This window comes from Zophobas morio, unplaced genomic scaffold (assembly GCF_036711695.1).
Source record: "Zophobas morio isolate AGI-343-1 ecotype UQ-CSIRO unplaced genomic scaffold, CSIRO_AGI_Zmor_V1 ptg000024l, whole genome shotgun sequence".
In the NCBI taxonomy this organism is placed as follows: Eukaryota; Metazoa; Arthropoda; class Insecta; order Coleoptera; family Tenebrionidae; genus Zophobas; species Zophobas morio.
Window position 1 is genome coordinate 3,059,281 of NW_026972129.1, and position 26,275 is coordinate 3,085,555.

At 32.8% G+C, this 26,275-nt stretch overlaps 2 protein-coding genes across 4 annotated transcripts; one reads left to right on the forward strand and one right to left on the reverse strand.

Moving 5' to 3' along the window:
• Positions 1-1,751: 1,751 nt before the first annotated feature.
• On the forward strand, positions 1,752-21,971 carry LOC135134993 (uncharacterized). The gene is made up of 3 exons (XM_064063924.1): positions 1,752-1,861; positions 20,524-20,841; positions 21,316-21,971. Exons 2-3 carry the CDS (start codon positions 20,527-20,529, stop codon positions 21,802-21,804), a joined length of 804 nt encoding a protein of 267 aa, XP_063919994.1. The 5' UTR covers positions 1,752-1,861; positions 20,524-20,526; the 3' UTR covers positions 21,805-21,971.
• Positions 13,681-18,982, reverse strand: LOC135135264 (uncharacterized). Of its 3 annotated transcripts, XM_064064293.1 has the most exons (7): positions 18,755-18,982; positions 18,417-18,694; positions 15,611-15,716; positions 14,938-15,564; positions 14,195-14,634; positions 14,088-14,139; positions 13,681-14,030 (listed from the first exon to the last, which is right to left on the reverse strand). In XM_064064293.1, exons 3-7 carry the CDS (start codon positions 15,705-15,707, stop codon positions 13,780-13,782), a joined length of 1,467 nt encoding a protein of 488 aa, XP_063920363.1. In that variant the 5' UTR covers positions 15,708-15,716; positions 18,417-18,694; positions 18,755-18,982; the 3' UTR covers positions 13,681-13,779. The 3 variants fall into 3 exon arrangements, with proteins under 3 accessions (XP_063920363.1, XP_063920364.1, XP_063920361.1); XM_064064294.1 differs by lacking the exon at positions 18,417-18,694; XM_064064291.1 differs by having other exon boundaries at positions 15,611-18,694.
• Positions 21,972-26,275: the final 4,304 nt, after the last annotated feature.

A 26,275-nucleotide genomic window follows, 5' to 3' on the forward strand; every position in this document is an offset into this window, starting at 1 on the left:
ATGGCCCAGTGAGTGGGTTACAGCTCGAAACGCGGAGCGGAGGTCGCATGTTAAATACCAAACTTAACCGTTTGTTTTTTTTTCGCACTGTCTATTATCTATGTTTATGACGTCATAATTTTTTTATTGATCAAATTAAGAACGAGTCACCCCATTTTCTCGAAAATGTGAGAATACGTACGTCTTTGTATAATAAGAATTCTAATAATAATAATATTCCGAACATTCTGTTCGATAGTGGCTTTAGTGCCCTGTTTTGAGGCAACAAACTCATTCAAATCAAACAAATTTCTACGTAACATTCTTCCGATGTGTAACCAAGTACTTGTCATTAAAGTTTATTAGTACTGCTGAGAGGCCATTTTTCCCGTTGGTTATCTGCTTTAAATACCGAGAGATCGAAACAGAATTTAGTCAAAATTGGACATACACGAAAAGCAGTTTGTCTGAGTTTAAAATATTTTTTTATTAAATGTCACCTTGACAAAAGTAATTTGCAATTTTATCAAACGAAATTAAAGCTTTTTTGTTAGAATCTTACTTCAGAAATGGGACAAAATTTTCAAACGGTGATTTTGATTCATTTTTATGTGTTTTAAAAGTACTTAGGTGTCATAATTCTAATTTTAAACTGTCAATTTAACATTTAATAAAAAAAATTAGATTATGAAAAACGGCTTGTTGTGAATGGCCAACTTCGACCAATTTCTTTTTCGATCTCGGGGTATATGTGCTTTACATTATCCGTACTTTTGTAATTTGCACACTCCCTTGCAACTTGCGCCCCCACGACGCAGAGGCTGCGGGGGTGTTATTTATGTCACTGGTTTTTACTTATTAGAGGTTATCACAAAACAAACATCGCAAAATCTAATTTTATAATTTTTCAAAGAAGTGGAATATGTTGGACTTGTACTTCAGGCGCGAGGGAAGTTCTGTCGAAATAAACTGCGATCAGTTTTTTTTATTAAAGTGGAACAAATCTTGAGATGCAAAAGTATTTTGTACGACGTGATCAACAATACTACAGTTTGAGTTGGTGATAGAATTCTGACAAATTTTTCTTGACCTGTTATTGCCGAATCTGATCCAAAAAGTTCGCGATGTCAGTTTTAAGGGCTCAAGAATAATCCTTAGGCTATGACATTTTAATATAAATAAAATATCGCTGTCAACCATGTCAATTTTGACAACAGGAAGTATGCTGAGGTGATATTTCTGCCAATTGCAAGCAAAACTGAAACAGTATTTGTTGATTACTCTGTATTATTAAAACTAGGCAAATGTAAATTGTCTATATATACTTGTAGAAGCAACTTATGTTTATTTACATTTAGGCTAATTTACTTAAAAAAATATATTTTCCCAGAGATCCCTAATTCTATCCTTGGTCTTTCTTTTGACAATGTGTTTTAATATTTTCAAATTTTTTTATTACCTGTAGGTATTGCCAACAAATTTTTGGCAACAATAAACCGATGCGGTTTCTGGTATCATTTTTTTTTTTTTTGCATTTTTGAAGTAGAGTGTTTCCCAACCCAGTTGGCCCAATTTTGTTACAGCATCTCAGTATTGCAAGTATTTTGATATTATTTAAGTAGTTTATTAAATCTTGCATATTGTCAGTTATAAGTTCCCACCAGATCAATTACAATAAAAATTAAATCTGTATTCAAACAGCATTACATTTATATCTGCAAAACTATTTACAATACAGAAATATAAAATGAGTCAATGAGTAGGTGTTACGCATTTGGTGGGAGAGTCAGTATCCTCCTGGTTATTCCTGTACTGTATTCTAATACGGGGTTTGCGTCTGTTGTGTGTGACGTTTTTATAACTGCTATCAAACAGCTAAAAGGTAAGCTGGCATTTTTTATTCATGTTATAAATTCTTATTATCTCTTAATTTTCATTAGATATCCCTATATTATCGCTCTCAATATTTTTAGTAAATATTTCTTACATTATGCAATTCTAAGCATCTATACGGAACTTTCTGAATATACATTTATTTAAAATAACATTTTTGTTAATTTACACTACTAGTAATGTTTTTACTGTATTATATGTTTATATTTATTTTTTTATGTCTTAAATTTTCAAGTTTACGTAAAAACTGCAGCAGCATGTAACGTTTACAATCCAGGCCACGCCGTTCTGCTAATAATAATTATTAGAACAAGCCGCCACCTTCTCATCTATCTTTAAACCACGATTTAGGTTTTCGCTCATTTCAGTCTTGCTGTATTCCTCACGATGCATTTGAATATAGAGCACTGAAGGTTAAATTCCTTGGGTTTAATATAACTTTGGAGATAGCGTCCTACTAAAGAAAATAGTTACTTTGACAATGAAAAATTGTATTTTCAAATTAAATACGTCTACTATTGTTTAAAGATCCAACAGTTGTTAATTTATCAATGGCCTGATTTCCACATTACAGGAATTTAGAATTTATAAAGATAAATGTGATATTATTAAATATTGATGGTTATAATTACTTTCTCTCTCTCTTTAATGATGGTTATTTTATTTCTGCCGGTTTGGTGTAAACATATGCAGTTATTTTTTAAGTGATTTGAATAAATAATATCGGTAAATATTGAAATTTTCTATCCAACAATGATTAGGTAACTTGAATACTCTGTAACTGGATAATATTTTTGCCATTAGAGTTTTGCAGTTTCTTGGGGCTCATAGAGATATAAGTGCCTGATTTAATAGTAAATTAATCGAATAGAAAACCTGTATGTAGTTATTGTGAGTTTACTCGTTAATAGATTTGGACTTACCTTCTAATTAGATACAAGTTTATATGCAATTTATTTTTAAAAGACTTCGCTTACGCTCGGGAAGTTTTGTAATATCGGGCGACTAGCTACTTTAATGTTTTCTCGACGTATCATGGCTCCTAGAGAGTGTGAGTAGATTTTTATTATTTTAGACAGATAATATTCCAAACTACTAGACCGATTGTTGTAAAATCTTCTATGTTGGAAATATCATGTAGATATGGTTTAGCGGTAACGAAAATTTTGTTAATTATCCCACCAACAATTTGATGACGTCCGCTAATTATCTTGCATAATTAAGATTATATTCCTGTACTTGGGGTTTACGAATCTATCTTGATTTTGATTATGATTAATATTATTATTATTATTAATATTATTATTATACATATTTTTACTTCTCGAGCGTAAGCGAAGATTGTTATAGGGTCATCGGGCGAGTGGCTACTTTCACGTTTTCTTGAAATTTCTTAAGTCTAGAGTACGAAGAAAGTGGCCTCACTGTTTCTTCTGTCCCTGGTTTATTTGTTATCTATGTATCTATCGCCTATGTCAATTTTTATTAACAATAATCTTCGCAACTACTGGATTGATTTTTGTCAAATTTTATGTTTGTTAGAAATATCGTGTAGGTGGTAAAATGCTAACCAAAATTTGTTTCATCGTCCCCATCAATAATGTAACGTCATCATATTATTGATAGGGACGGGGCAACAAATCTCCAAAATTTACGGTAGTAAATGTTATATAAATTTTATAAAATATTATATTTGTGCATATGTGGTTTATGAATCCATAACAATATTTTGCCATTTAATTTTGAAACCGCAAAACTGAGTGTTCGCAAATCCTGCAAACGTTTTAAGGTTATCGTAAGTTACCGTTACCGTTGGTTTTTACTTTATAGAGATTATCACAAAATAAACATCTCAACATTTAATTTTATAATTCTTCAAAAAAGCAGGATTTGCCGGACTTGTACTTCAGGTGCGAGGGAAGTTCTGTCGAAATCAACATTGACCAATTTTTTAAATGAAAAACCCTCGACACACTAGTATTCATTTAATTCCTAAACGAAGAATTACTGACAGAATGGCTTGATATTCACTCTACAAGACGATGCGAACCGACTTATTTATCAAACCACCCTCGCAAGAGCCTTCCCGATTGAAATCGGTTCTTCTATTGGAGAGCTACAGTGCAACAGGCACATCCACAAATAGATAAAGGATAAAGGCTTCAAAGTTAAAAGTGGGTTAAATGATTACCATCAAACTTAGCTGAGAGCCATTTCGATTCAACCAGCTTTCAAACAACAAAAAAAACGCATTAAAATCGGTTCATCCGTTTGTGAGTCACGGTACCACAGACAGGCACACACAGAGATAATGGGGTTATAACACCCCTCTTTTTCAGTCGGGGGTTAAAGATAAAGAAATGGTCGAAAGTTATTTGAATGTTACTTCGCAGCTCCTGCGCCAAACAAATTCCAAGATGGAGCGATCCACACACGTGCGGACAATATGAAACATACTTTAAGCAGATAACCAACGAGAAAAAGTGTATTATTATTAGGGATGTACTGACTAGTGGCCGACCGGTCGGATAAGCCGACTATTCGGCCGTTTTTCATCGTCGGCTGCAATCGGCGATTGGTCGGCTAAACAGCCGATCGGTCGGCTTTTTTTATTAAAATTAAAATAGTATATAAAACAATTAAACCCGGTTTACAGAACCTCAATTAAATATTTAATAGCGATTTAATTTTTAACCCCGCATTAAAGTACCATGTGACCGACTCTATGCCAATTAGACGTCGCTAATGGCCTTGTTAAATGCTCGATCAACTTACTCTCAGTTAAAATATTGTATTAACTGGCCCTAAATTGTGTTATTCTTTATTTTTGTACTGAGTTACTAAAAAAAATTAATAAATGTTAAAATTATCCAAACAAATTTAACACATTTTTTGGAAAACAAAGGAACTTCAGTTATTCCTTTTATTAAAATAAAACAAAATTTTAAGGTAGTCAGAGAAATAGAAAAAAAAAACACACTGTGGCATTTATAAACCGGTTTTAACAAAGCCGAACAGTCGGCCGACTAGTCGGTTTTTACTGGCCGAACAATCGGCTAGTCGGTTAGTCGGCCAGACCTACAGTCGGTACATTTCTAATGCATATGTATTAAAAAAAAAAATGGTCTAAAGAGTTTAGACAGTACTTCCCTCGCTGTCGGAAACCTTGACGACTGCATGCCTATTGTGTTTTTTTTCTCATTACATTTTTGTAGTGGGAATTTAAAAAAAATTGCGATGACGTCATCAACATTTTTGCAAGGACACGTACATCAGTTGGGATAGATGTAGTGTAATACTAAGAATAAAATTATTGTATTCCCAAATTTTCGGGAAAATGAATTGGGTCGTTTTGAATATTGATTTGTTATAATCAATAAAATAACGAAACAATTTACTCACGTATACGGCGCCGGCGTGTAATATGAGAGGGAATTGAAAATCGTGTATGTATAGGCATTCTTAATTTAAGATGACAAGCGTAACAGCATACGTGAGAGTCAAACAGAGAAACTGTAAACAAAACGACCATCGGTTTTATTGCTTCGACTTCCGCTTATTATATAAAACATTGGGTTTTATTTTAATTTTTGACGGTGGAATTCACAATTGGTTGATTATTAACATGTCTATACCACATTCGCGGAACCTAGTCAGCGCACAAAACAAATGCACGTCTGTAATGTTAAAGTAGATGTAATAAGCGTGTTACCCTTAAGTTTCAACCGAGTTTTTACTTTAAAAAATTTTGTGTCTACCAAATTGGGTTGGTCCAATGTAATACTAATAATAAGTGTTGCCTTTAATTTGATCAATAAAATAAATTGACTTCATTAATTTTTTTGAGCCACCTCTTAAGAAAATCTAAAAAATATGAATGGAATGATAAATCACAAGTACAAACTCATCATCTTTTTTGCATTTATTTAGCAAAATTTAAGGGTGACGTCATCAATTTTTTTAGGAGGGATGAACAAATACATTTTGAACAAAAGTTTACCATGCTTATAATAACTTTAAAATATCTCCAAGATTTCAAAGCATTCGGTTTTGTAATTCCTGATTAAATCGATAAAATAAATTCACGCATTCATAAATTTTTTTGAGTCACCCTGTATATGCAAATCCAAGAAATATGATTGGAATGATAAATCACAAGTACAGACTCATCATATTTTGTACATTTTAGATAGGATTTATTCAGCAAAATTTTGGTGTGACGTCATCAATTTTTTAGGAAAGAAGAGCAAATACATTTTGATAAAAAATTTACCATGCTTATGGTAACTTTAAAACATCTCCAAGATTTCAAAGCATTCGATTCTGTAATTCCTGATTAAATCAATAAAATAAATTGACGCATTCATTAATTTTTTTCAGTCACCCTGTATATGCAAATCGAAAAAATTTGAATGGAATGATAAATCACAATACAAACTCATCATATTTTGTACATTTTAGATAGGATTTATTCAGCAAAATTTTGTGGTGACGTTATAAATTTTTTAGGAGGGACGACCAAATACATTTTGATCAAAAATTTACCATGCTTATAATTTTAAAACATCTTCAAGATTTCAAAGCATTCGGTTTTGTAGTCCCTGAGTAAATCAGTAAAATAAATTTTGCGCATTCATTAATTTTTTTGAGTCACCCTGTATATGCAAATCCAAAAAATATGAATGGAGTGATATATCACAAGTACAGATGCATCATATTTTGTACATTTTAGATAGGATTTATTCGGCAAACTTTTGAGCTGACGTCATCAAGTTTTTGGAGGGGATAACCAAATATATTTTGACTAAAGATTTATGATGCTCTTTATAGCCTTAAAACATCTGCAACATTTCAAAACATTCGGGTTGGCAGATTCAAAATTAAATTGCAAAATGTTTATAATTTTGATTTTTTTCCAAAAATCTGGACGTTTCGGGTAAAAACTCAATTCGGCGTCGTAAACTACATGTGTAGGACTATGTTATTTTATACAATTTAAGACCCATTTACTATGTACAATTTTGAAGTGACGTCATCGCATTAGTGGTGGGGATGATTAGACAAATTTTGGTTGGCGTTTTACCATCTACATGATATTCCTAATATAAGTACAAAATTTCACAACAATTGGTCCGGTACTTTCGGAGATTATCTGTCTAATAAAAATCCGGGACGGCAGACAGACAGACAGACGGACAGACGGACAGACGGACAGACGGACAGACGGACAGACGGACAGACAGACGGAAATGGGAGATCTATTTCTTCGTCTTCTAGGGGTCATTAAAGATCGAGAAAACGTAAAAGTAGAGAGTCGGCCGACGGACTCGATTACAAAACTTCCTTTGCTTACGCTCGGGAAGTAAAAACTGACATTTGATTGATTTGTCTCTTCAACACAAAAGAGATGACCAATTAATTAAGTAAGCATACTCGATTTTTTTGCCCAAAAAGTATACCTAGATAATAGCAAGATAGTACAAGAACAAAATACATATAACTCTAAATTTTCACCTTTCTACCACCAACTCCTATTTTTTAATAACGATATTAGTATCTTTACTTTCATCCACAGATGCGCAGTAGGGTTGCAAGATGGCTGTTGAATATAATCTTTGTCGTACAATAAATTTTTATGTATAATTTATAATTCAATTTAATTATAATTTACTTATTTATTTTAATTAAATTTTTTATTTAACTACCAAAATATTCACTAGAAATAATTTATATGGTAAAACAACATTTGCCGGGTCAATTAGTACACGTTTAAATTAGTACGGTCCAGTAGGTTTGGAGATTATCTGTCTAATAAAAATCCGGATAGACGGCAAATAGAGAGGCAGACAGACGGAAACGGGGGACCTATTTCTTCGTACTCTAGAGGTAACGGCAAAATTTCTTTGTTTTACAATGGTATAGTGATATACGAATTACGAACCACTTACAGTGGCGTAACAATCAAACTGCGGGCCTGTGTTCTTTCTACAACACTGTGGGGCTCCTAATGAACAGCGAAAAAAAAATATTTAAAAATACCAGTATAATGAGTAAAGTATGAGTAGATTGCAATTAAGGCTTACGTTTTATTAAAATCATTCTACCTGAAACATTGAATTAAAAAAATAAAATACAATAATTACCTGAATCCATATAATTAAAATATATACAATTATACATATTAGAAACTAGCCGACCCGGCAAACGTTGTTTTGGTATTTCTAGTGAATATTTTGGTAGTTAAATAAAAAATTAAATTAAAATAAATACATATAAATATAATTAAATTAAATTATACATAAATACATAAATACATACATTATCGTACGACAATGATTATACAGGGTGACTGCGAAATAAGTGCAAATATTTTAACCACGGCATCCCCCACCCTAGTAGAGCCGAAATATAGAAAAAATAAATTAAAAATCTAATGGGGCAAAACCCCCATGAACCACCCTCGATACGAAGGCACTGAGCCACCTTGTAAACAGAGTTGGAAAAACGTTCGAATAAAAACGACCTAAACACTTTCAGTTTCAATTAAAAGTAAAACCGACTTTTTGCTGCTTATCATTCGTTCATTCATTTACTCATTCATCGTTAAAGGTCATTGTGAAAGTTTTTTAGTAATTTTGATTCTGACGGATGTTTGGTCCTTGTCACAACGATTTTACATTGTTTATTGGAACAGAAATAAGAGCAACTTAGAATGCTACTACCTTTTTACAAGAAATGTTGAAACTGTTGTCCTTGACTAGCAATACAGGCGTCAGAGCGTCGCAAGAGGTTTGTTGATAGGTAAAAAAACACCGGAGTAGCGGCTGCCACTTTCACTTGTTGAAGCTCTTCGATAATTTCTGGACACTGTTGATTTCCACAAACGAATTGTTTCATCCAACCAATACACGTTTCTCGAAAATCGTCTCTTGAAATCGTACTTGTTGACAACTATGTGGAGTTCCATCGGACAAAAAGTGAGTTACAAAACGTGGACAATCAGCGGGCTCCAAACCGTGCACTTTGTCAACATGGTATGGTTGTGACCGTGTACTTTTAATGTAGGATGCACTATAAGCTGCGAAAATCCAATTTCTTCTTTCTGTCCCATCACGACCACGATCGTGAGTTTGAGGTTGAAGGTACCATGATCTCGGAGATGCTGTACCACTGATGCAAATTACCATATCGACACACTCTGCATTGGAAAACTGGACCATACACCGATTTCAACGACCGCTCGATAATGACTGGCCCTTTTCGTGTTTTTCACGTTGCGATTAAAAAAGTGCCTGATAAAGTTACTTTTTTGGTTCTTACTCCGAGTCCCCTACCCATTCATTGCAGTAATTATGTAGGTCACGAAACATTACCAGCGGCGCGTATAACAATTTACATTTAATTTCAAATAATTTTTTCTAGACACTGCTACCACTTAGGACCGTGAATTTTTGCCAGTGACATAATCATATTGTGAGCTATTCCCCATTTTTTTTTTGCATGTATTTCGCAGTCAACCTGTATTCAATAGCCATCTTGCAACCTTATTGCGCATCTGTGGATGAAAGCAAAGATACTCATATCGTTATTAAAAAATGGGGATTGGTGGTAGAAGGGTCAAAATTTAGGGTTATATGTATTTTTTGATGCCAAATCTTAAAAAAATAAAAATTAAAAATGTTGTTTAAAAAATAAAAAAAAAATTGGTGGGCCACCCTTATCACTTAGGGGTATAAAAAATAGTTTAGTAGACCTACCGAATATACACAAAAAATTTCATAAAAATCAGTCAAGGCGTTTCGGAAGAATTTGGTTACAAACACTGGCAGGGGAATTTTATATTAGATTATTTTAGAACAAATTTCATTACCATAAAAAGGTTTAACCGTTTAAGCAGCGTAAGGAACGGAAGCTATCAAAGTAGGAATAATTTTCCCGTTTTTCCGATATTTTTCATTGCTGCTCTGCTCCTATTAATCGTGGCGTGGTGTTATATAGCCTATAACCTTCCTCGATAAATGGACTATCCAATACAAAAATATTTTTTTAATTCGAACCAGTAGTTTCTGAGATTAAAGCGTTCAACCAAACAAACTCTTCAACTTTATAATATAAGTATAGAAGTATAGATAAAAATGCCCATTTTTTTTAATCTCAAAATTGTTTTATTCTTGCTTTCCAACGGGCACAATTTGATACAAAATTTGACACATCTAAGCTTCTAGAAATTTGATTTCCACTTGGGAGATTCAGTGAAGATAATCTGCATTGGCCCATTATGTTTCTTAAAAAGTTTTTTGTCATTTTTAATTTCGAAAAATATCTTTCCGCTGAAGCCACAGAAAGAGGTATTGTAGGAAAAGTGAAACATGCCGTGATAATTTCAGTGAAACTGTCATTCTGTAATAACTTCCCAGTCTAGTTTTTTTAGTTGTGACATACATCAGATATATTTTATTATTCCAAAAAAGCACCACAAGTACAAAATTAAAATAGTTTTGAAAATACGAAAGTTTTCATAAAACACAACTGAAACTGATTTTTTTTTCACGTCTTATTACAGCATGAAGTTTCACTGTAGATCTGAGGACAAAATTTAAGTATATTGTTGTCTTGCATCATAAATTAGTCATACTTTTGTCGGATAAAGATTGGCAATTTACTACATGGGGTGTTAGATTTGCCACAATGGGATTGCGACACTGCGACAGGTTTATTAGAAACAGATGCTGCTGCATTTTCGACAGATGGTGCCGGTCGCTAAACCCGAGTTTATTGAGTCTATGATATTGAGATGCCGCCAAAAGTCCAGCCCTTTGCAGCAAAAAATTCGTAAATAGCAATGAACCATCGATCCTGAGATTACCGCACATTTTCGAATTTTTTATTTCAGGATGTAATTTGGGCAATAATTATATAAAAAAATCTAAAAAAAAAAATGTTGGTGTGACCGGACCGGGCCCCTTGAAGTAGCGGGCCCGTGTTCCGGCGAACACATGGAACACCGATAGTTACGCCACTGACCATTTATACTTAAGTACATAGTAAGGGATGTTTAGTTGAAAAAGTCATCAAGTTGACGTTGCTTTTCACCTCCCAAGCATAAGCGATGGAAGTATTGTAATCGAAACTCCTAATAGTATATACATATACAATATATACCTAAGCGACCTAATAGTATACCGCGTGTCTGAAAATGGCGGATTTACTCTTCAGTACGTTATATACGGGGGTTACGGGAGCCCCGAAAAAATAATACAAAAATTCTTTATGATGTAGATTATGAAAAAAACGTAATTTTATAAAAGTAAAATTGGCAACACTGCACACATCTAATGCGTGAATACCTCCGGCCTACTTTCTGGTTTCTTAGTAACGATAGTGACTGAAATCCACCTTCACTTTATATCAGGCAAACATTGTTGTCAAATGGAATTTTATCAAATTATTACAAAAACAACACAGCCATATCTTTGTGCATTCTAACTGAAATGGTAATTAAACATGGTCATGGACGAGAAAAATACTAACTAAAAGTTTTATTATTAGTTACTATGATAATGAATGTGTTGTTTAGTTGTTAACCGTAACAAAATAACCAATTTTAAAATCATTATAACTCCACCAAAATGTGAGAAGGAATTTTTTTACTATTTTTCCCAGACTCCCCAGTTGATTGGTTGATTGTTAAGAGCGTAGCGGAGAGTTAATCCGCCATTTTCCAGACACCCGGTATATGCAATACAGGGTGACTGCGAAATATGTGCAAATATTTTAACCACGGCATCCCCCACCCTAGTAGAGCCGAAATATGGAAAAAACAAATTAAAAATCGAATGGGGCAAAACCCCCATGAACCACCCTCGATACGAAGGCACTGAGCCACCTTGTTGGAAAAACGTTCGAATAAAAACGACCTAAACACTTTCAGTTTCAATGAAAAGTACAACCGACTTTTTGCTGCTTATCATTCGTTCATTCATTTACTCATTCATCGTTAAAGGTCAGTGTGAAAGTTTTTTGGTAATTTTGATTCTGACGGATGGTTGGTCCTTGTCACAACGATTTTACATTGTTTATTGGAACAGAAATAAGAGCAACTTAGAATGCTACTACCTTTTGACAAGAAATGTTGAAAATGTCCTTGACTAGCAATACAGGCGTCAGAGCGTTGCAAGAGGTTTGTTGATAGGTAAAAAAACACCGGAGTAGCGGCTGCCACTTTCACTTGTTAAAGCTCTTCGATAATTTCTGAACACTGTTGACTTCCACAATCGAATTGTTTCATCCAACCAATACACGTTTCTCGAAAACCGTCTCTTGAAATCGTACTTGTTGACGAGTATGTGGAGTTCCATCGGACAAAAAGTGAGTTACACAACGTGGACAATCAGCGGGCTCCAAACCGTGCACTTTGTCAACATGGTATGGACGTGATCGTGTTCTTTTAATGTAGGATGCACTACAAGCTGCGAAAATCCAATTTCTTCTTTCTGTCCCATCACGACCACGATCGTGAGTTTGAGGTTGAAGGTACCATGATCTCGGAGATGCTGTACCACTGATGCAAATGTTCGCGCACACACTCTGCATTGGAAAACTCTACCATACACCGATTTCAACGACCGCTCGATAATCACTGGCCCTTTTCGTGTTTTTCACGTTGCGATTAAAAAAGTGCCTGATAAAATTACTTTTTTGGTTCTTAAACCGAGCCACCTGCCATTCATTGCAGTAATTATGTAGGTCACGAAACATTACCAGCGGCGCGTATAACAATTTACATTTAATTTCAAATATTTTTTTCTAGACACTGCTACCACTTAGGACCGTGAATTTTTGCCAGTGACATAATCATATTGTGACCTATTCCCCATTTTTTTTTGCATGTATTTCACAGTCGGCCTGTATATACCATTAGGTCGCTGGCTGCGACCGATTTATTATATATATTTCAGTACACACAAAAGTCATTGGATAGTCTTATATATTCCTACGTATATAGATGCCTAATGAATAAGGAATGCCCATTCTGGCAACTGATACAACCGGAAAAACTTGCTCGTAACTCCCAAAGGGGGTAAAAAATACAATTTATATGAACTAATAGTTGTTATGAAGAAAAAAATTGCCAGAACATTCTATATTATATTTTTTGATATTTATGTTATTTTAACGGCGTTGAAATTTAAATATAGTTAAAAGTAAATTGATCTGATGAATGAAATGCCAGAACGAAATTCCGTCACCAGAGGCTCAAAATATCTTTCTAAATTCAGGGTTGCTTATTCCGGCCGTTATCAGTTGCCAGAACGGGCATTCCTTACCTTGCACTGTAAAAAAAATATATGTAAAATTACACGGAAAATAGTAGGCAACTTTGTAACCAACTTTTTTCCGTGTAAAAATCCAGTGCTGTGTAAAAATACATTGTCTTCATAAAATATTACATATTACTCGTGTACTAGCACATCTTGTGAATGTAAAAATACAGATCATAAATGTAAAAATACTATACATAAATGTAACTTTACAAAACGTTTTGTAAAGCAACTATCTGCAACTGTAATTTTACAGAACATGCCTGTACTTTTACAGAATACGATTGTACTTTTACATCTGAAATATGTACATTTCCACAGCCAGTCTGTATAATTACGTTTTGTTTCTGAAACTTTATAAATTAATATAGGTTCTAGGAAACTCAAAATAGAAACTACATACGACGTATAAATGTATGTATAATAAAAATATATACATAAACAAAACAAATAAAAACGAAATACAGAAGAATAAAAAAAAAGGATAACATAATTGCAATTGAACAATACGCTAACATAGTTATATGGAGTCCACCAATTTTCACAAATATAGATACTAAGTTAGACGCATGCATGTTATAGTATCCTAGATGTTTTTCAATTTGTTCATTAAAGATACTACTTTAGTAATAGTTTTTTTCTTGCTCTTGGTGCCAATTTCTGGGTACATTTTAAAAAAATACATTTGTACAAACTGTAGTGTATGTGATATTTGTTTAGGATAGCACATATTCAAGTTATAGTAGAACGAAAATACTAGTTTGAAGGCAGTCATAAAATCAGTACTTTCTGCAACTTTCTTCTTTTCAATATAAATGAAATACCTGTTTTCGTCATCTAGAATTAAAACAGTAACAATATAACATTTAAAATTGTCACAAGGTTTATACCTACCTTCTTGGTTAGTTCTAATGCAAGGTTCGTTGCAGGTGACTGTTTGATTACGCTAAAATAAAAGAGAAATATATAAAAATATATATATATATGACTGAAGTATAAACCTTGTCCTGCTCATCAACCAAAATTTTCAAGTCTTCATTAAAATACTTGGCTATGACTTCCAGACATTGCAGGTAGGAATTTTCACATGTTACCTTTATTTTATTTTGTTGACCAAGCTGTAATATCTTGGGAGCTTTATGGGTAAATTGCTCTTCCAATACGTTTATATTTTTAGAAGTTAATTTCTCGAAATGCCAAAAGGTAACTGGTGTTGTAAGTAAAACTGGCCACTCTGTAACAATTTCTTCTATGGTGGGAGCATCACATTTATTCAGGAATAAACGTTGCATATTGTATGTCTCATTTAGAAGAGTTGTAGTTTCTAAATCTAACGTGACGTTGTTAAGAAAAGCATTGTGCAACGCATTAAGTGTATTCTTTTTTTCCTCCAGTGATTCGGGAGATTTTGTTTCGATTTCCGGTTGCCAGTTGGAACAACCTAAAAAAGCATTAATAAATGTGTGGTGAAACGTCTTGTCAGAATGTTACGCTTATTCTTTCTAAAAATTAATGCAAATGGCTTATTTGATGAAAAGAAATGTTTATTGAAAATGAAACGATCAATTGCAGTAAAGAAGAAAATTAGTATGGAAATCTCTTTGTAATTATCTTTTTGGTTGGTGTTAAATTATGTAGAAAAGTAACAAACAGAACACAGTAAAATGGTGGCTGTGTTCAAAGTACTAAATATAAAACATGGTTTCTTAGTTTCGCAATAGTTATAGATAAATTTAGAATTTACCTGCTTTTTTGCTCAACATTTTTCTTCTTTTTCCTAAAGGTATATCTGTTACATATGTTGCATTCGGTGATCTTTTGTGAGGTCGGTTTAAGTAATTATTACGATCTACCAATCTTTTCAAAATTGTATGATTCCCATCTCCTATAACGATACCGTCGTCATCAACGTCCGCAAATTGTTTCGGATACTTTGCTACAATTTGCTTTGCTATAGCACGAAATTTATCTATTTCTGCATGTTTGCTAAATTCACGGACATTATCAACAATCATGTTGATAACTTTGCTTCGGCAATCTCCTGTTTTAAAGCCTTCTTCGCATTCCCGAATTACTGATTTTGGTAAGCATTGCCATGGAATTTCAAAGTCAACCCACGTTTTATTCTCTTCTGTTTCAAACGGACTCAATTCATGCGACGAGGATGAGGATGAGCTAATAGTTACAGTAGAAGCCTGAGATATAAAACTTGCACTTGCCAGTGCCACATCAGCAGACACCCAGCACTCCTCTTTTGTCAGCAAAATTAAAACTTCCTTTTCGACCATTTTCAATACTGTTTCGTCATCTATTACAGTCCCATCTGTTTCTAACACTAATGTGCTTCCATCAATTTGTAGTTTTTCTGAGGCTACAATGAATTTTCAAAACACAGTTATTTGAATAACTGCCCTTACCTTTGGCTACCAGTACTAATAACATCTGCTCGTCTTCTTCAATGGCCACGAATACCTTTTTGGTTCGTGATACGTTCCAAATTTTGAACGCTAACATTTTTGTTTACTAAAATTTAGACCAAAAATTAGGAATAATAACAGTAGCTTATGTATTTTTTTTATTATTCACAACAATATAATAACAAACATGAAATATGCAGTTACACGTTATTTTAATTTATAAAGGTAAATTTTGAAGTTAAAATTTAATCATAAAAACATGTATTATAATAAAAATTATTTCATAATAACGTTGTACGCATAACGTTACTTTACACTGGATCTAAGTATGTATGTAAATTTTTTTAAACTTCTACAGAACTAGAGATAAGCCAATATAGCAAAGAAACAATGTCTTTACATCTGGATAGCAGGATTTGTTTTAAAACAAAAAAATTTAGACTTATCACCTGATGATGCTACAAACTGCAGCAAAGCTTCTTTAGGTGTTATTTTAGAATAATGAATACACGCGCAATCTGTATCATCATACCTTTTTTGTACAACAAATGCGCCATTATCAAAATTTTCTACAATTTCTAATTTTTTACCAACAAAGTAAATATTTGAATATGCTTGATCAACAAGCATATACATTATTTCACATAATGAAAAATGTCCATATTGAACATCACAACCATAGCAAATACACATTCCGTATTTGTATTCGATGCCTCTAAAAAATACTTTATTAGTTATAAAAGGGTGTTCAAATAAACAATTATCTCTAATAACAGATGACACATGTTCTGGATAATCTTTACAATTGTATGTAGTAACATTATCGGCTATTACTTTATCACTGAATGTGATTTTTTTTGAGGCAAGTACTGCTTCTCAGAAAACGAATGCAAAATATTTTTATAATTCGTACTATGACGTATAATATTTTTGAAAAATCTATGCTTAGATTCGAAACGAAGCGTCCACAAGTGACGCAATGGACCATACTGAATGATCAAATGGGGATAGTGAAGCATAAAGTGATGCTTTGGCCTTAAATTAATACTTGAAAATAGTTGTTGACGCAAGCTGATATACTCAAAAATTAATGATTTCAAGTATGCCACCTGGCTCACTGAAATTTCAAAAGACATTACAAGACTACATATCTGGCGTAAAATAAGTACAAGCCTCCATACTATCCCAACTATCAACTAAGTCATAAATAACTAATGGTAGAATAAACAAAAGCCGCATATTTTCACTCGCACTGCCTGGTAATTTGTCGCCTTTTTTAATTTTGGGTATTTTTTCGAATTTGAATTCATTAATAAATTTAAAGTCATGTAAATGGCAGTTGAGAGTTTCGTAAGTAAAAAATTTTTTTGAAACAAAATAATCAATTGCTAGCATAAGATCATATTGCACGACCCCTTCAAATAAGTCATGTCCTACACATGGTGGTAGACCAGGTTGACAAACATGAAAATGTTGCAATTCATTTAAGACTGAGTTAAATTTAATTCCTCTGGAAGTTTCATTCGTTAAATGAGTCAAATCAACATCTAAGTCATAGGAATATTTAGATCTAGTTGTGGAAATTTTTAACACGTTATTTTCAAATTCGGTTTTTGTAATGTGACAATAGCGACAAAAATATTCACTTGTAGAAAAATTACATGTAAAGCCTCCTATGTGATGGCTTCCAAGATTATCGCCAGTCATCGCAATTAAAGAACCTTTAACAGTTTCCTTTGTATCAGTGTTAATAACTATTCCTTCAGTTTCTAAAATTTTAATATCTTTAATTATAGCACTAAACATATTTGAAAATCCATATTTCATTATATCTGATTCCAAACCTAAAGCTACTAGCTGTATATGATCAACCTGACACCTCAAATAGGAAGAGATATTAGCTAATACCATATACACGGCAATTACCTTATGGATTTTTTTTGAAGAGCCCAAAGGGTTGCAAACCTCAAAAGCATCTTGATACAATATGAGACGTAATGCTTTTGAATTTTCAGTGAAAAAATAGTTACTTTGATAAACTTTTCCGTCCACTATATCGCTAATAATATTCAACTTTTTGTTTATTTCGTTTGTATCTTGTGACCAATGTTTATAAACAGCATCATTTGTCATTAAATATTTTATTGTGTCTAAAATTGGTATGTAATAGATTTTTGACCAACTGTCATTGTCCCTAAATTCTAAACATAGTGGCTCAATGTAATTAAAATGTCTTTTATAGAACTGTTTTCTAGAATAGGAAGTTCTAAGGGGGCCACTGCCTGTTTTATGAAATTTTTCAAATAAGTTATTATTTTGAAGAAAATTTTCCGGTAAAGATAAACCAATTTGAGAAAGGTTTGTAGCAAGGGATGCAGCTGAAATTTGACTAAGATCTAATAGAGACTCAATCATAGTTTGTAATCCAATATCTGTTAAAAAATGTTTCGTTTGTAGTGTCAAATACAAAGAAGCTAATGACATTAAGTAAGAATTACATTCATTATTTTCTTGCAGAATATTATTGTATGTAACCGTCTCACTACAGTCTCCCCGAAATGGGCTAGCTGATAAATTAACAGCAGGAACATTGAAGTCATGAAAACTATCATGATCGTTGTTTATCACAAGTTCATCATTTGATTTCAAAGAATGTTTACGATATATGTGAGATTTAAATTGAGGAATTTTTCTATACAACGTTTCTACACTATTACAACTCAAGAGGGGACATTTAACAACACATCCTGACCTAATATGTTCATACATGTGAGATGACAAGTCTTTCAAGGCAATACATTCAAACCTGCACATTTCTTCATTACATTTAAAACGTGGATGAGGCTGATTTGTAACGCGCGCCTGTTGACGCGAGTGTGCGCGGAAAATGTGTGACTTAAAATTGTTGTATTTAGCAAATTCATTAATACAGCCTTCATACACACATCTAAATCTGCAAACTCTTTCGTTACGATGCAAATATTGATGTCCGTTGTAACTTAATAATGCCGACGTCTTATAAGGGCACATCAAACACTCGTAATTCATCATTATTTAAATTCAACTTTCTTCGAATCAAACGAACTGCAAAAATCACCTGTACGTTTTAAACTGCATGTAAACTTGAAGAGGTTAAGTACTTACCGGTTATCGGTCAACTCCGTTGAAATTACGCAGCAAAACAAACCCACCGCTTCACCCTATTTAAATCACAAACTTGTAGGAACTATCTCACTAGAAATACTGTCAATCCACATAATAGAGCGGTAAATCAAAAGTTCGACAACAAAACAAAACTGCTCTGCTCACCACGTGTAGATTGGGAAAATGCGAGGGAAAATGAAACAGTGGGAGAGTGAGAGAATTGCATGCGATTGCACTATAAAGCGTGCGATTCGAACTGTTGCTAAACAATAATATATTGGGATTCTTATTTTTCGTTTTTTTGTTACATGTATTGTCAATGTTTAAATTTTACGCTACTGTTCATCTTCATCTATTTAATGCAAAAACAAATCCATTTAAAAAATTGATTATGTCTTAACTTCAACCAAAAAATATAAACTTATAATTAAAAAAATTAGCAAATCAAAGCTTACTTCTTTACCTAGTTATAATTTTGAAATTTCTATAGAAATTATTTCATATTTTACAAACAATTAAGCGTTCAGTTTTTTTACCATCACTTTAATTTTATGAGTCACAGAAAAGTAAGTGATAACTTTACTCATTAACAAACAATTATTATTTGAAAATTATACATACTCTATACACTCACAATTACAATCCTGATGTTTATAAAAAATTCTATGTTTTCAATAAATAGTTGTCATAGCACTTGAACTAAAACTTTAGGTACATTATTTTATTTGTAAAAATAATAGAAATGATCAAGGTAAAACCAAAATTCTGTTCATAAAAAATGTGTTTTCACCTAGATAAACGAGCAGTTTTACATGCATAACTTGTAAAATTAGTATTATGTGTAAATGTACTTTTAATATTGTAATTATACTCTTGTGGCTAATGTATTTTTACAGTTTAGAGAGAAATGTACATGAATATGTAATTTTACTGTTATCATTGAGTTAATTTACACTGTACTGTAAGATCACATAAACTAAATATGTAAAATTACTTTGTAAATAATGTATTCTTACATGCATTTTTTACAGTGGTAGCTACAGAAGATTTCTTCTGCTGATTTTCATGAGTATTGAAATATATAAAGTAAATAGGTTGACAGACAGTCAGACGGAAACGAGACATCATGTTTTTGTACTCTTGAGATCATCAAACGTCGAGAAAATATGAAAGTCGCCATTCGCCCCATAAACCCTATTACAACACATCCTTCGTTTACGCTCGCGAAGTAAAAATCGCGTGTTGAAGCTGCGAAAGAATTTGAATTTGTTACGTTTGAGGAATATATACTTACACACAAATAAAAACCTAAATCTGAACAGTGATACACAAAATTATTTTCATACAAACGCTACCTATATAGTTTCTGGCGCATGTCGCATGGTCGCGTACTATTTTTAAAATGGCTCATTAATAAGTCTTCCCGATTGCTAGCGTACATCGCCTTACGAGATGACTCATTCTTTATTCATTCGCGTATCGTGTATTTAAACATTTTTAGATCTTTCAAATGTTCTTTGATATCATACGATCATTACTTTAATGTTGACTCATAATCTCAAAATTAAATTAAAATACGTACATACTGGATCAGATTTCCAGATTTCCATGACAGTTATTTTGTCTGGTGAATTTATTTTTATTGCAAGTTTATAAAAGACTAAAACGAAATTAAAAGTAATTCACAATTTAAACATACTGTGTAATAATTTGTGGAAAAAAAGTTGCTAAACAATTATTATAACTAATATATGTGTTCTATGTTTCAGATAATGTCTGGTAGGACAGTTCTCAGTAGACCACGCACTCGTATCTATGATGCAAATTACAATATTGGACAAAATTACTACAGACCAGCTTTAGATCGTTTAGACAAAAAATATTCTCCAAGGCCTCCGTCTCCTTTAAGATCCTCTATTGCCCGGGACATTCTCAGCCGCCATGAAGAAGCTTTTGCTGATGAAGATTTAGCAACATCTCGGAGGCGTGCAGAAAAACACATCGCAGAGAACAATCTGTTTGATTCTCGAGGAGGACGAATTGCTCAGCGTGCTTTAGATTTAATTCAAAACGATATAAACGAAGAGGTGCGCTTGTGGTTTTAAGGTTTTAATTCTGACTATTATTGTTGTTGTTGTCTGTGTTTAACAATTTCAATAAAATATTAAAGGACATAAATAATTAAGTATTATGTATACTGCCGTTTGCAATATACACATACATGGTGTAGTAGGTAAGTGATTTTTGTTTCGGCTGTTTATTACCCACTCTTTGCTAACACAGATATTTTATACTTGAAAAGTTTCAAAGGACGTACTTGCCCAGTCAGTACTAACACCAATTAAAGGTACAATTCTTTGTGTAACTTCCACTTTTACTTATTGATATTATTGGTATGATAACGCATTAGTGGGTAATTGTACACAAGATGTAGAGACAACGTCACTACTTTTTGTAATTAGGTATAAGTACTACAAAAATGTTGTGCCTACGTTTGCTACGTTTGTATGTGTGATTAACCAATTTGCCTTAGCAAAGCTTAAAATTATTTGTTATTGTAGACTGCTACAGCTTTGAAAAGGATCAGAGCCAATAAAACTGTGTCTGTTGCCGAAAACACAGACTTTGAGAGTACTGTCAACAATATAAATTCACAACGTCTCCTGCAAAGATCTGAAAAAGCACTTAGAAGTGTTGGTCTTGACGAAAATTCTCGTAAAGCATTGGATGAAGACATTAGTATCAAAAGGCGTACTTTAAAAGTAAGTTATGAAGGTGATAGCGGGGATCTTGTGAAATGGAGACCTTTGCAAGCCACAGAGGAAAGAGAAAGTGCTGCTGCTATTAGAGCAAAACAATCAAGAGATAGACTTCTTGATTTAGAAGATGAAATGGCTGCTTTGAGTGAAAAACAAGCTGCTAGAGAGCGTAGAGCCGCAAGATTCAAAGCACTTGTTGCTGAAAGCACAGAACAAACGGAAGCAGCGCAGTCCGCTATTAAAGCAGTTAGTCTGGTATCTCGTCGTGAACAAAGAACTTTAGAAGAATAGTAAAATGTTTAAAACAGAAAATACAAACTTCTATTGTCGCCATTTATTGTTACTTTTATTTCACTTTTATTATGTAATTTTTAGCATTTGTTACTGTTATTCTGCTTAAACTGATTATACTAAATGTATTACTGTATCTAATGAAATAAATTAGAGTAAAAATATAACTTCATTTCTGTTACTGCTATTGGACAATCATTAAAAATTGACATTAAATTATTATGATTATGATTGTCAAAACAAGAAAGTAGATATTAATAAAAATTAGGTTGACCCTGCACCTTGTATTGAAACCATAAAATGAATTACCTATTTGTTTTGTCTTCCTAAATCTTCTCTTGGGTAAGTGTGACATAGTAACTTACATTCATAACTATAGTCTCTGCCGTATCTATTGAAACACCACTTGTTAATCGTAAATTTGGCAACCTTCATACTTCATATTCAGACAATTTTCTAAATACAAGCCGTTGTCAATCAACCGAAAGCTGTTACCAATTGCTAAATTTTAAGCAAAATCAAGAGGTGGTGTTTCAATAGAAATGGCAATACCTTTAAACAAAACACTCTTTTTGAGTCACTAGATAATGCCAAGTTTAAATTATTACTTCACGTATAAAAATTAAATCTTATTATTTAAAAAAAAGTCTAGGTATGTACAGAGAGGTCGAAAAAGAAATTAGTCAAAGTTGGCCATGCACGAAAAGCCGTTTGTCTTAGCTTAGAATATTTTTTTATTAAACGTGGCTTTGACAAAAGTAATCTGCAATGTTATCAAATGAAATTAAAGCGTTTTTGTTAGAATCTTACTTCAGAAATGGGACAAAATTGGAAAACGGTGATTTTGATTCATTTTTATGTGTTTTAAAAGTAGGTGTCATAATTCTATTTTTAAACTGTCAATTTGACATTAAATAAAATAATTTAAACTACGACAAACGCCGTGTCGTGCATGAGCAACTTCGACTAATTTCTTTTTCGATCTCTCGGTATTTATTCTATACAATTTGACCGTTTGCACACGTATGCATAATTTATTATAATAAAAACTGATGATAACTGCATCAAAAACTCTTTTTGTAATATACGGAAAAATATTCACTTAAATTGGAAACGTTTGTGTCCTAATGTAGGATTTTAATCTCTTTTTGTTTTCATTCATAAAGGTTGTTAAAAAGTATAATGTTACCGATATAGCCAAGGCGATTCTAAAGACAAATGCCAGAATTGATTATTATTGTTTAAAATATTTTTTGGAATTTCTTTAATCGTTTTAAAGCTCGAAGACTTTATTTTTATTCAATCATGCAACATTTAGCGAATTAATGCGGAACTGTGAATCATAACAGTCACCTCAGAACATTTTTTTGACTGACGGCAAACTTACAGTTATTATTTTTCTCCCAACCGGGAATAAAATGGTACTTTATTCCCCCATTTTTTGGTAATAAAGTGGTACTTTATTCCCTAGGGCATACAGTAAGAACAATTTAAGTGAAATATCAAATTTTATTCTTTTATTTATTAATATTAATATTTACAATAATAGTAATCAAGAATTCATTATTTCTATTGCCAACGACTGAAATCTTGCTGGTCTTGCTAGTTGAAGTTTTGTGTCTGCTAGTTGAAGCTTCATTGTCATTAATTTTATTATTGGTCAAATTCTGTTTTGCAATTAGCGTTTTACTTTGAGCTGAAATTCTATGTAGCCTTCTGCAACATTTCTAGATTTCCAACCACCTAGACCCTTTACAGTCGTTAAATCAGCACCACTGTCTGCCAACAGAGTGGCTGATGTTCTTCTCATACAGTGCCTAATATATAATTTAGCATCAGGAAGCTTCAAATAGCTTGCAATAATCGATGGTATTTTGCTTAAAGTATTTTTTCCTACTGGTTGAGTTGAACATCTTCCGGTTTTATGAAAAATAAAAAAGCGTCTATAGCTGGTGTGTGGTGGTCTAAGAGATGCATACTTGCTTGCTTGCTTGCTTGATGATTTGTCCTTAGGATTTACAATATGAAAAGACTGATTAATCCTGGTTTTTGTATCTTTGACGTTAACAATAATTATAACTGTTCCTTCATCTCGAATATGATCTACTGATAAATTTAAGAGTTCTTTACACCTCATCGCTCCAGCAGCTCTATAGCCTTCCGCATTTCTTTTCAGATAACTTGTCAACTTTGAAAAGTTACTGAAGTCCCTATTATTATTATTATGAATAAGTAAATTTGATTCAATTTTCGAATAGTACGATCAGAGAGATGAAGCTTTATAGGATTCAGAAATTTCAGAAAAATGAACCAGCAATACATCTTCAGAAGAAACATTCTTAAAATCTTTCAAATCACATGACTTCAAGAATTGTTGGTAAGTCTTTTTATACACATTTTTCGATTTCTCCGGAAGCAAATTGGACGTTACATCTTTAGCTCTTGCAGTAATGCACAAAGGTATTTCAAACTCTTCTCCAATGTTCACTTTTTCCACTTTTTGAAACACAACAAACTCGTTTCCTTGATAACTGTCCGCTCACTTTATTTAAATGTATCCATAACGCGCAATCATTTTCGTTTGCAATTTATTGTTAATTTAACAGGTTGGGAGGAAAGTTTTGTATGTATTTCTGGAACAAACTTTGTTAATCTCTCGGCTGAAGATGCCATCATCACTTACAGTCTCAGAATTAATACGGCAGTTTATTCACTTGATGCATAAATAACTAATAAATGACACATTAAAAGACGAAAATGGATCTCAGACATGAAAATGTTAAATAGGTCACTGATTATAATTTTAAAATCTTTTTAGTGGTGGGTTTATTGGGAACTGATTTTTCTTCACATAATCTGCTTTTTTTTGTCGGATTTTGTCGTTATGTTCGTTATAGGCCAAAATGGGACTTTGTATTAAATGTGCCTTTAAAATTGTTACCATTTGTTGGCATACATGGTCTTCAACCAAATGTTGTAACATTTCTGTCGCAATTAATATCTGCTAACTGTTTTAAAAGACTTACGAACTAATTTGGATAAGTTAGTCTACCACGTTCTTGAAGGCAAATTAAACGTAACAGAGGACTGATGCAGATAATGGAAGAACGCAAGTGTCACACTAAAATTTTTCATTATTTTTACCACTTTGGTATTATTTTTGTTCCCTAAATTTAGCAGAGCTAACATAATCAACATTTTCTACTGCATTAGATGATTTTGAGGATTTTACGATATCATCACAGCGTACAATTTGTTGCAAAGCATATGCTGGACCTGTAGCAACGTTGGATCCTTCTATGAGCTTGACGTGAGAAAACATTCGTTCTACAGAGTCTGAACTCAAACATCTAAGGAAAGTCAACAAATAATAAAAGCCTGCTTTCTGGAGAAGAAATTGAACACAAAGATGTGCTTCTCGTTGTATACAATAATGCATGGACAGTCTCTTTTGTTAAACCTCGCAAGCCAATTGAAAACGATGAATTTTGGATATATTTACATACATATAATTAAGGAGACTAACATTCAGCCAGTGTAGTTCGTCAGAAATATCCACATATGGAGCAATAATACTATCTAGTGAGAAGGTCCTGTGGCGTGAACCCCACCATTTCTTTTTATGCTGTCATCTAAAGAATCCTGGTGTACCCTACAGTATCCACTACCAAGATGAGTTAATTGATACAATTTACGCTGCCGTGGCCCCAGAGTTCCAACGTGTACACGGCAAGATTACTGTAAAAGTAAACGTTTGCCGTGAAGCATCAAATGGGCAAAATTTTGAATTTATTATAAAATAAGGTATTACTGTTGGTGTTATGTTGTAATGTATTTTTTTTTATATTTTCTTTGTTTCATTTTCATATTCTTTTGTTTAAAGAATAAAATTGTTTACGAATGTTTTGTGCATTAATAGTGCAAAAAAATGCTGTCGTTTTTAACAATGTAAATTTAATTTTTCGAAAACTTTCATCAAATGTTGACATTTTCGTTACATTTTTAGTGGGCAAAGTGATTCTTTTTTGTCACATCACCGCAAAACACTTTTTCGTTCTAGAACGTAGAAGAAATGTCAAAAACTTTGTAACTTTTTGAGAACTTATTGGTAATTCTATTTACTTTATTAAAGCAATTAACAATTCAATTATTATTACAATGATTAATACAATGTATCATTTATTTTTCTATATGTAAATTGAAAGTCCAGATGTTGCAGTTGGTTAAATTGATGCCAGATCCAGTCCCTTTAGTTATCGTTGCTTCTATTTCTGCATGTACAATGAGGCTGCTGCTTTAATTAGGTATTCAAGTTTACTCCGCAGAATGTATTATTGGTAACTTCCGTGAGCTCTGCTGAAGATTGTAACATTTTATTTGCTATCGAAATTTTATTTTGTATGGAATCTTCTATACCGCGTGTCTGGAAAATGGCAGATTAACTCTCCGCTACGCTCTTTACAATCAACTG

What these genes read in the sequence shown, in the direction of transcription:
- LOC135134993 (XM_064063924.1), top strand. Translation starts at nt 20,527, where the DNA reads ATGTCTGGTAGGACAGTTCTCAGTAGACCACGCACTCGTATCTATGAT. An exon ending in AAAACGATATAAACGAAGAG is followed by an intron (nt 20,842 to 21,315) that starts GTGCGCTTGTGG and finishes TTGTTATTGTAG; the next exon opens with ACTGCTACAGCTTTGAAAAG.
- LOC135135264 (XM_064064294.1), bottom strand. Translation starts at nt 15,707, where the DNA reads ATGTTAGCGTTCAAAATTTGGAACGTATCACGAACCAAAAAGGTATTC. An exon ending in AATGTTGAGCAAAAAAGCAG is followed by an intron (nt 14,635 to 14,937) that starts GTAAATTCTAAA and finishes ATGCTTTTTTAG; the next exon opens with GTTGTTCCAACTGGCAACCG. An exon ending in TGGTTGATGAGCAGGACAAG is followed by an intron (nt 14,140 to 14,194) that starts GTTTATACTTCA and finishes CTTTTATTTTAG; the next exon opens with CGTAATCAAACAGTCACCTG.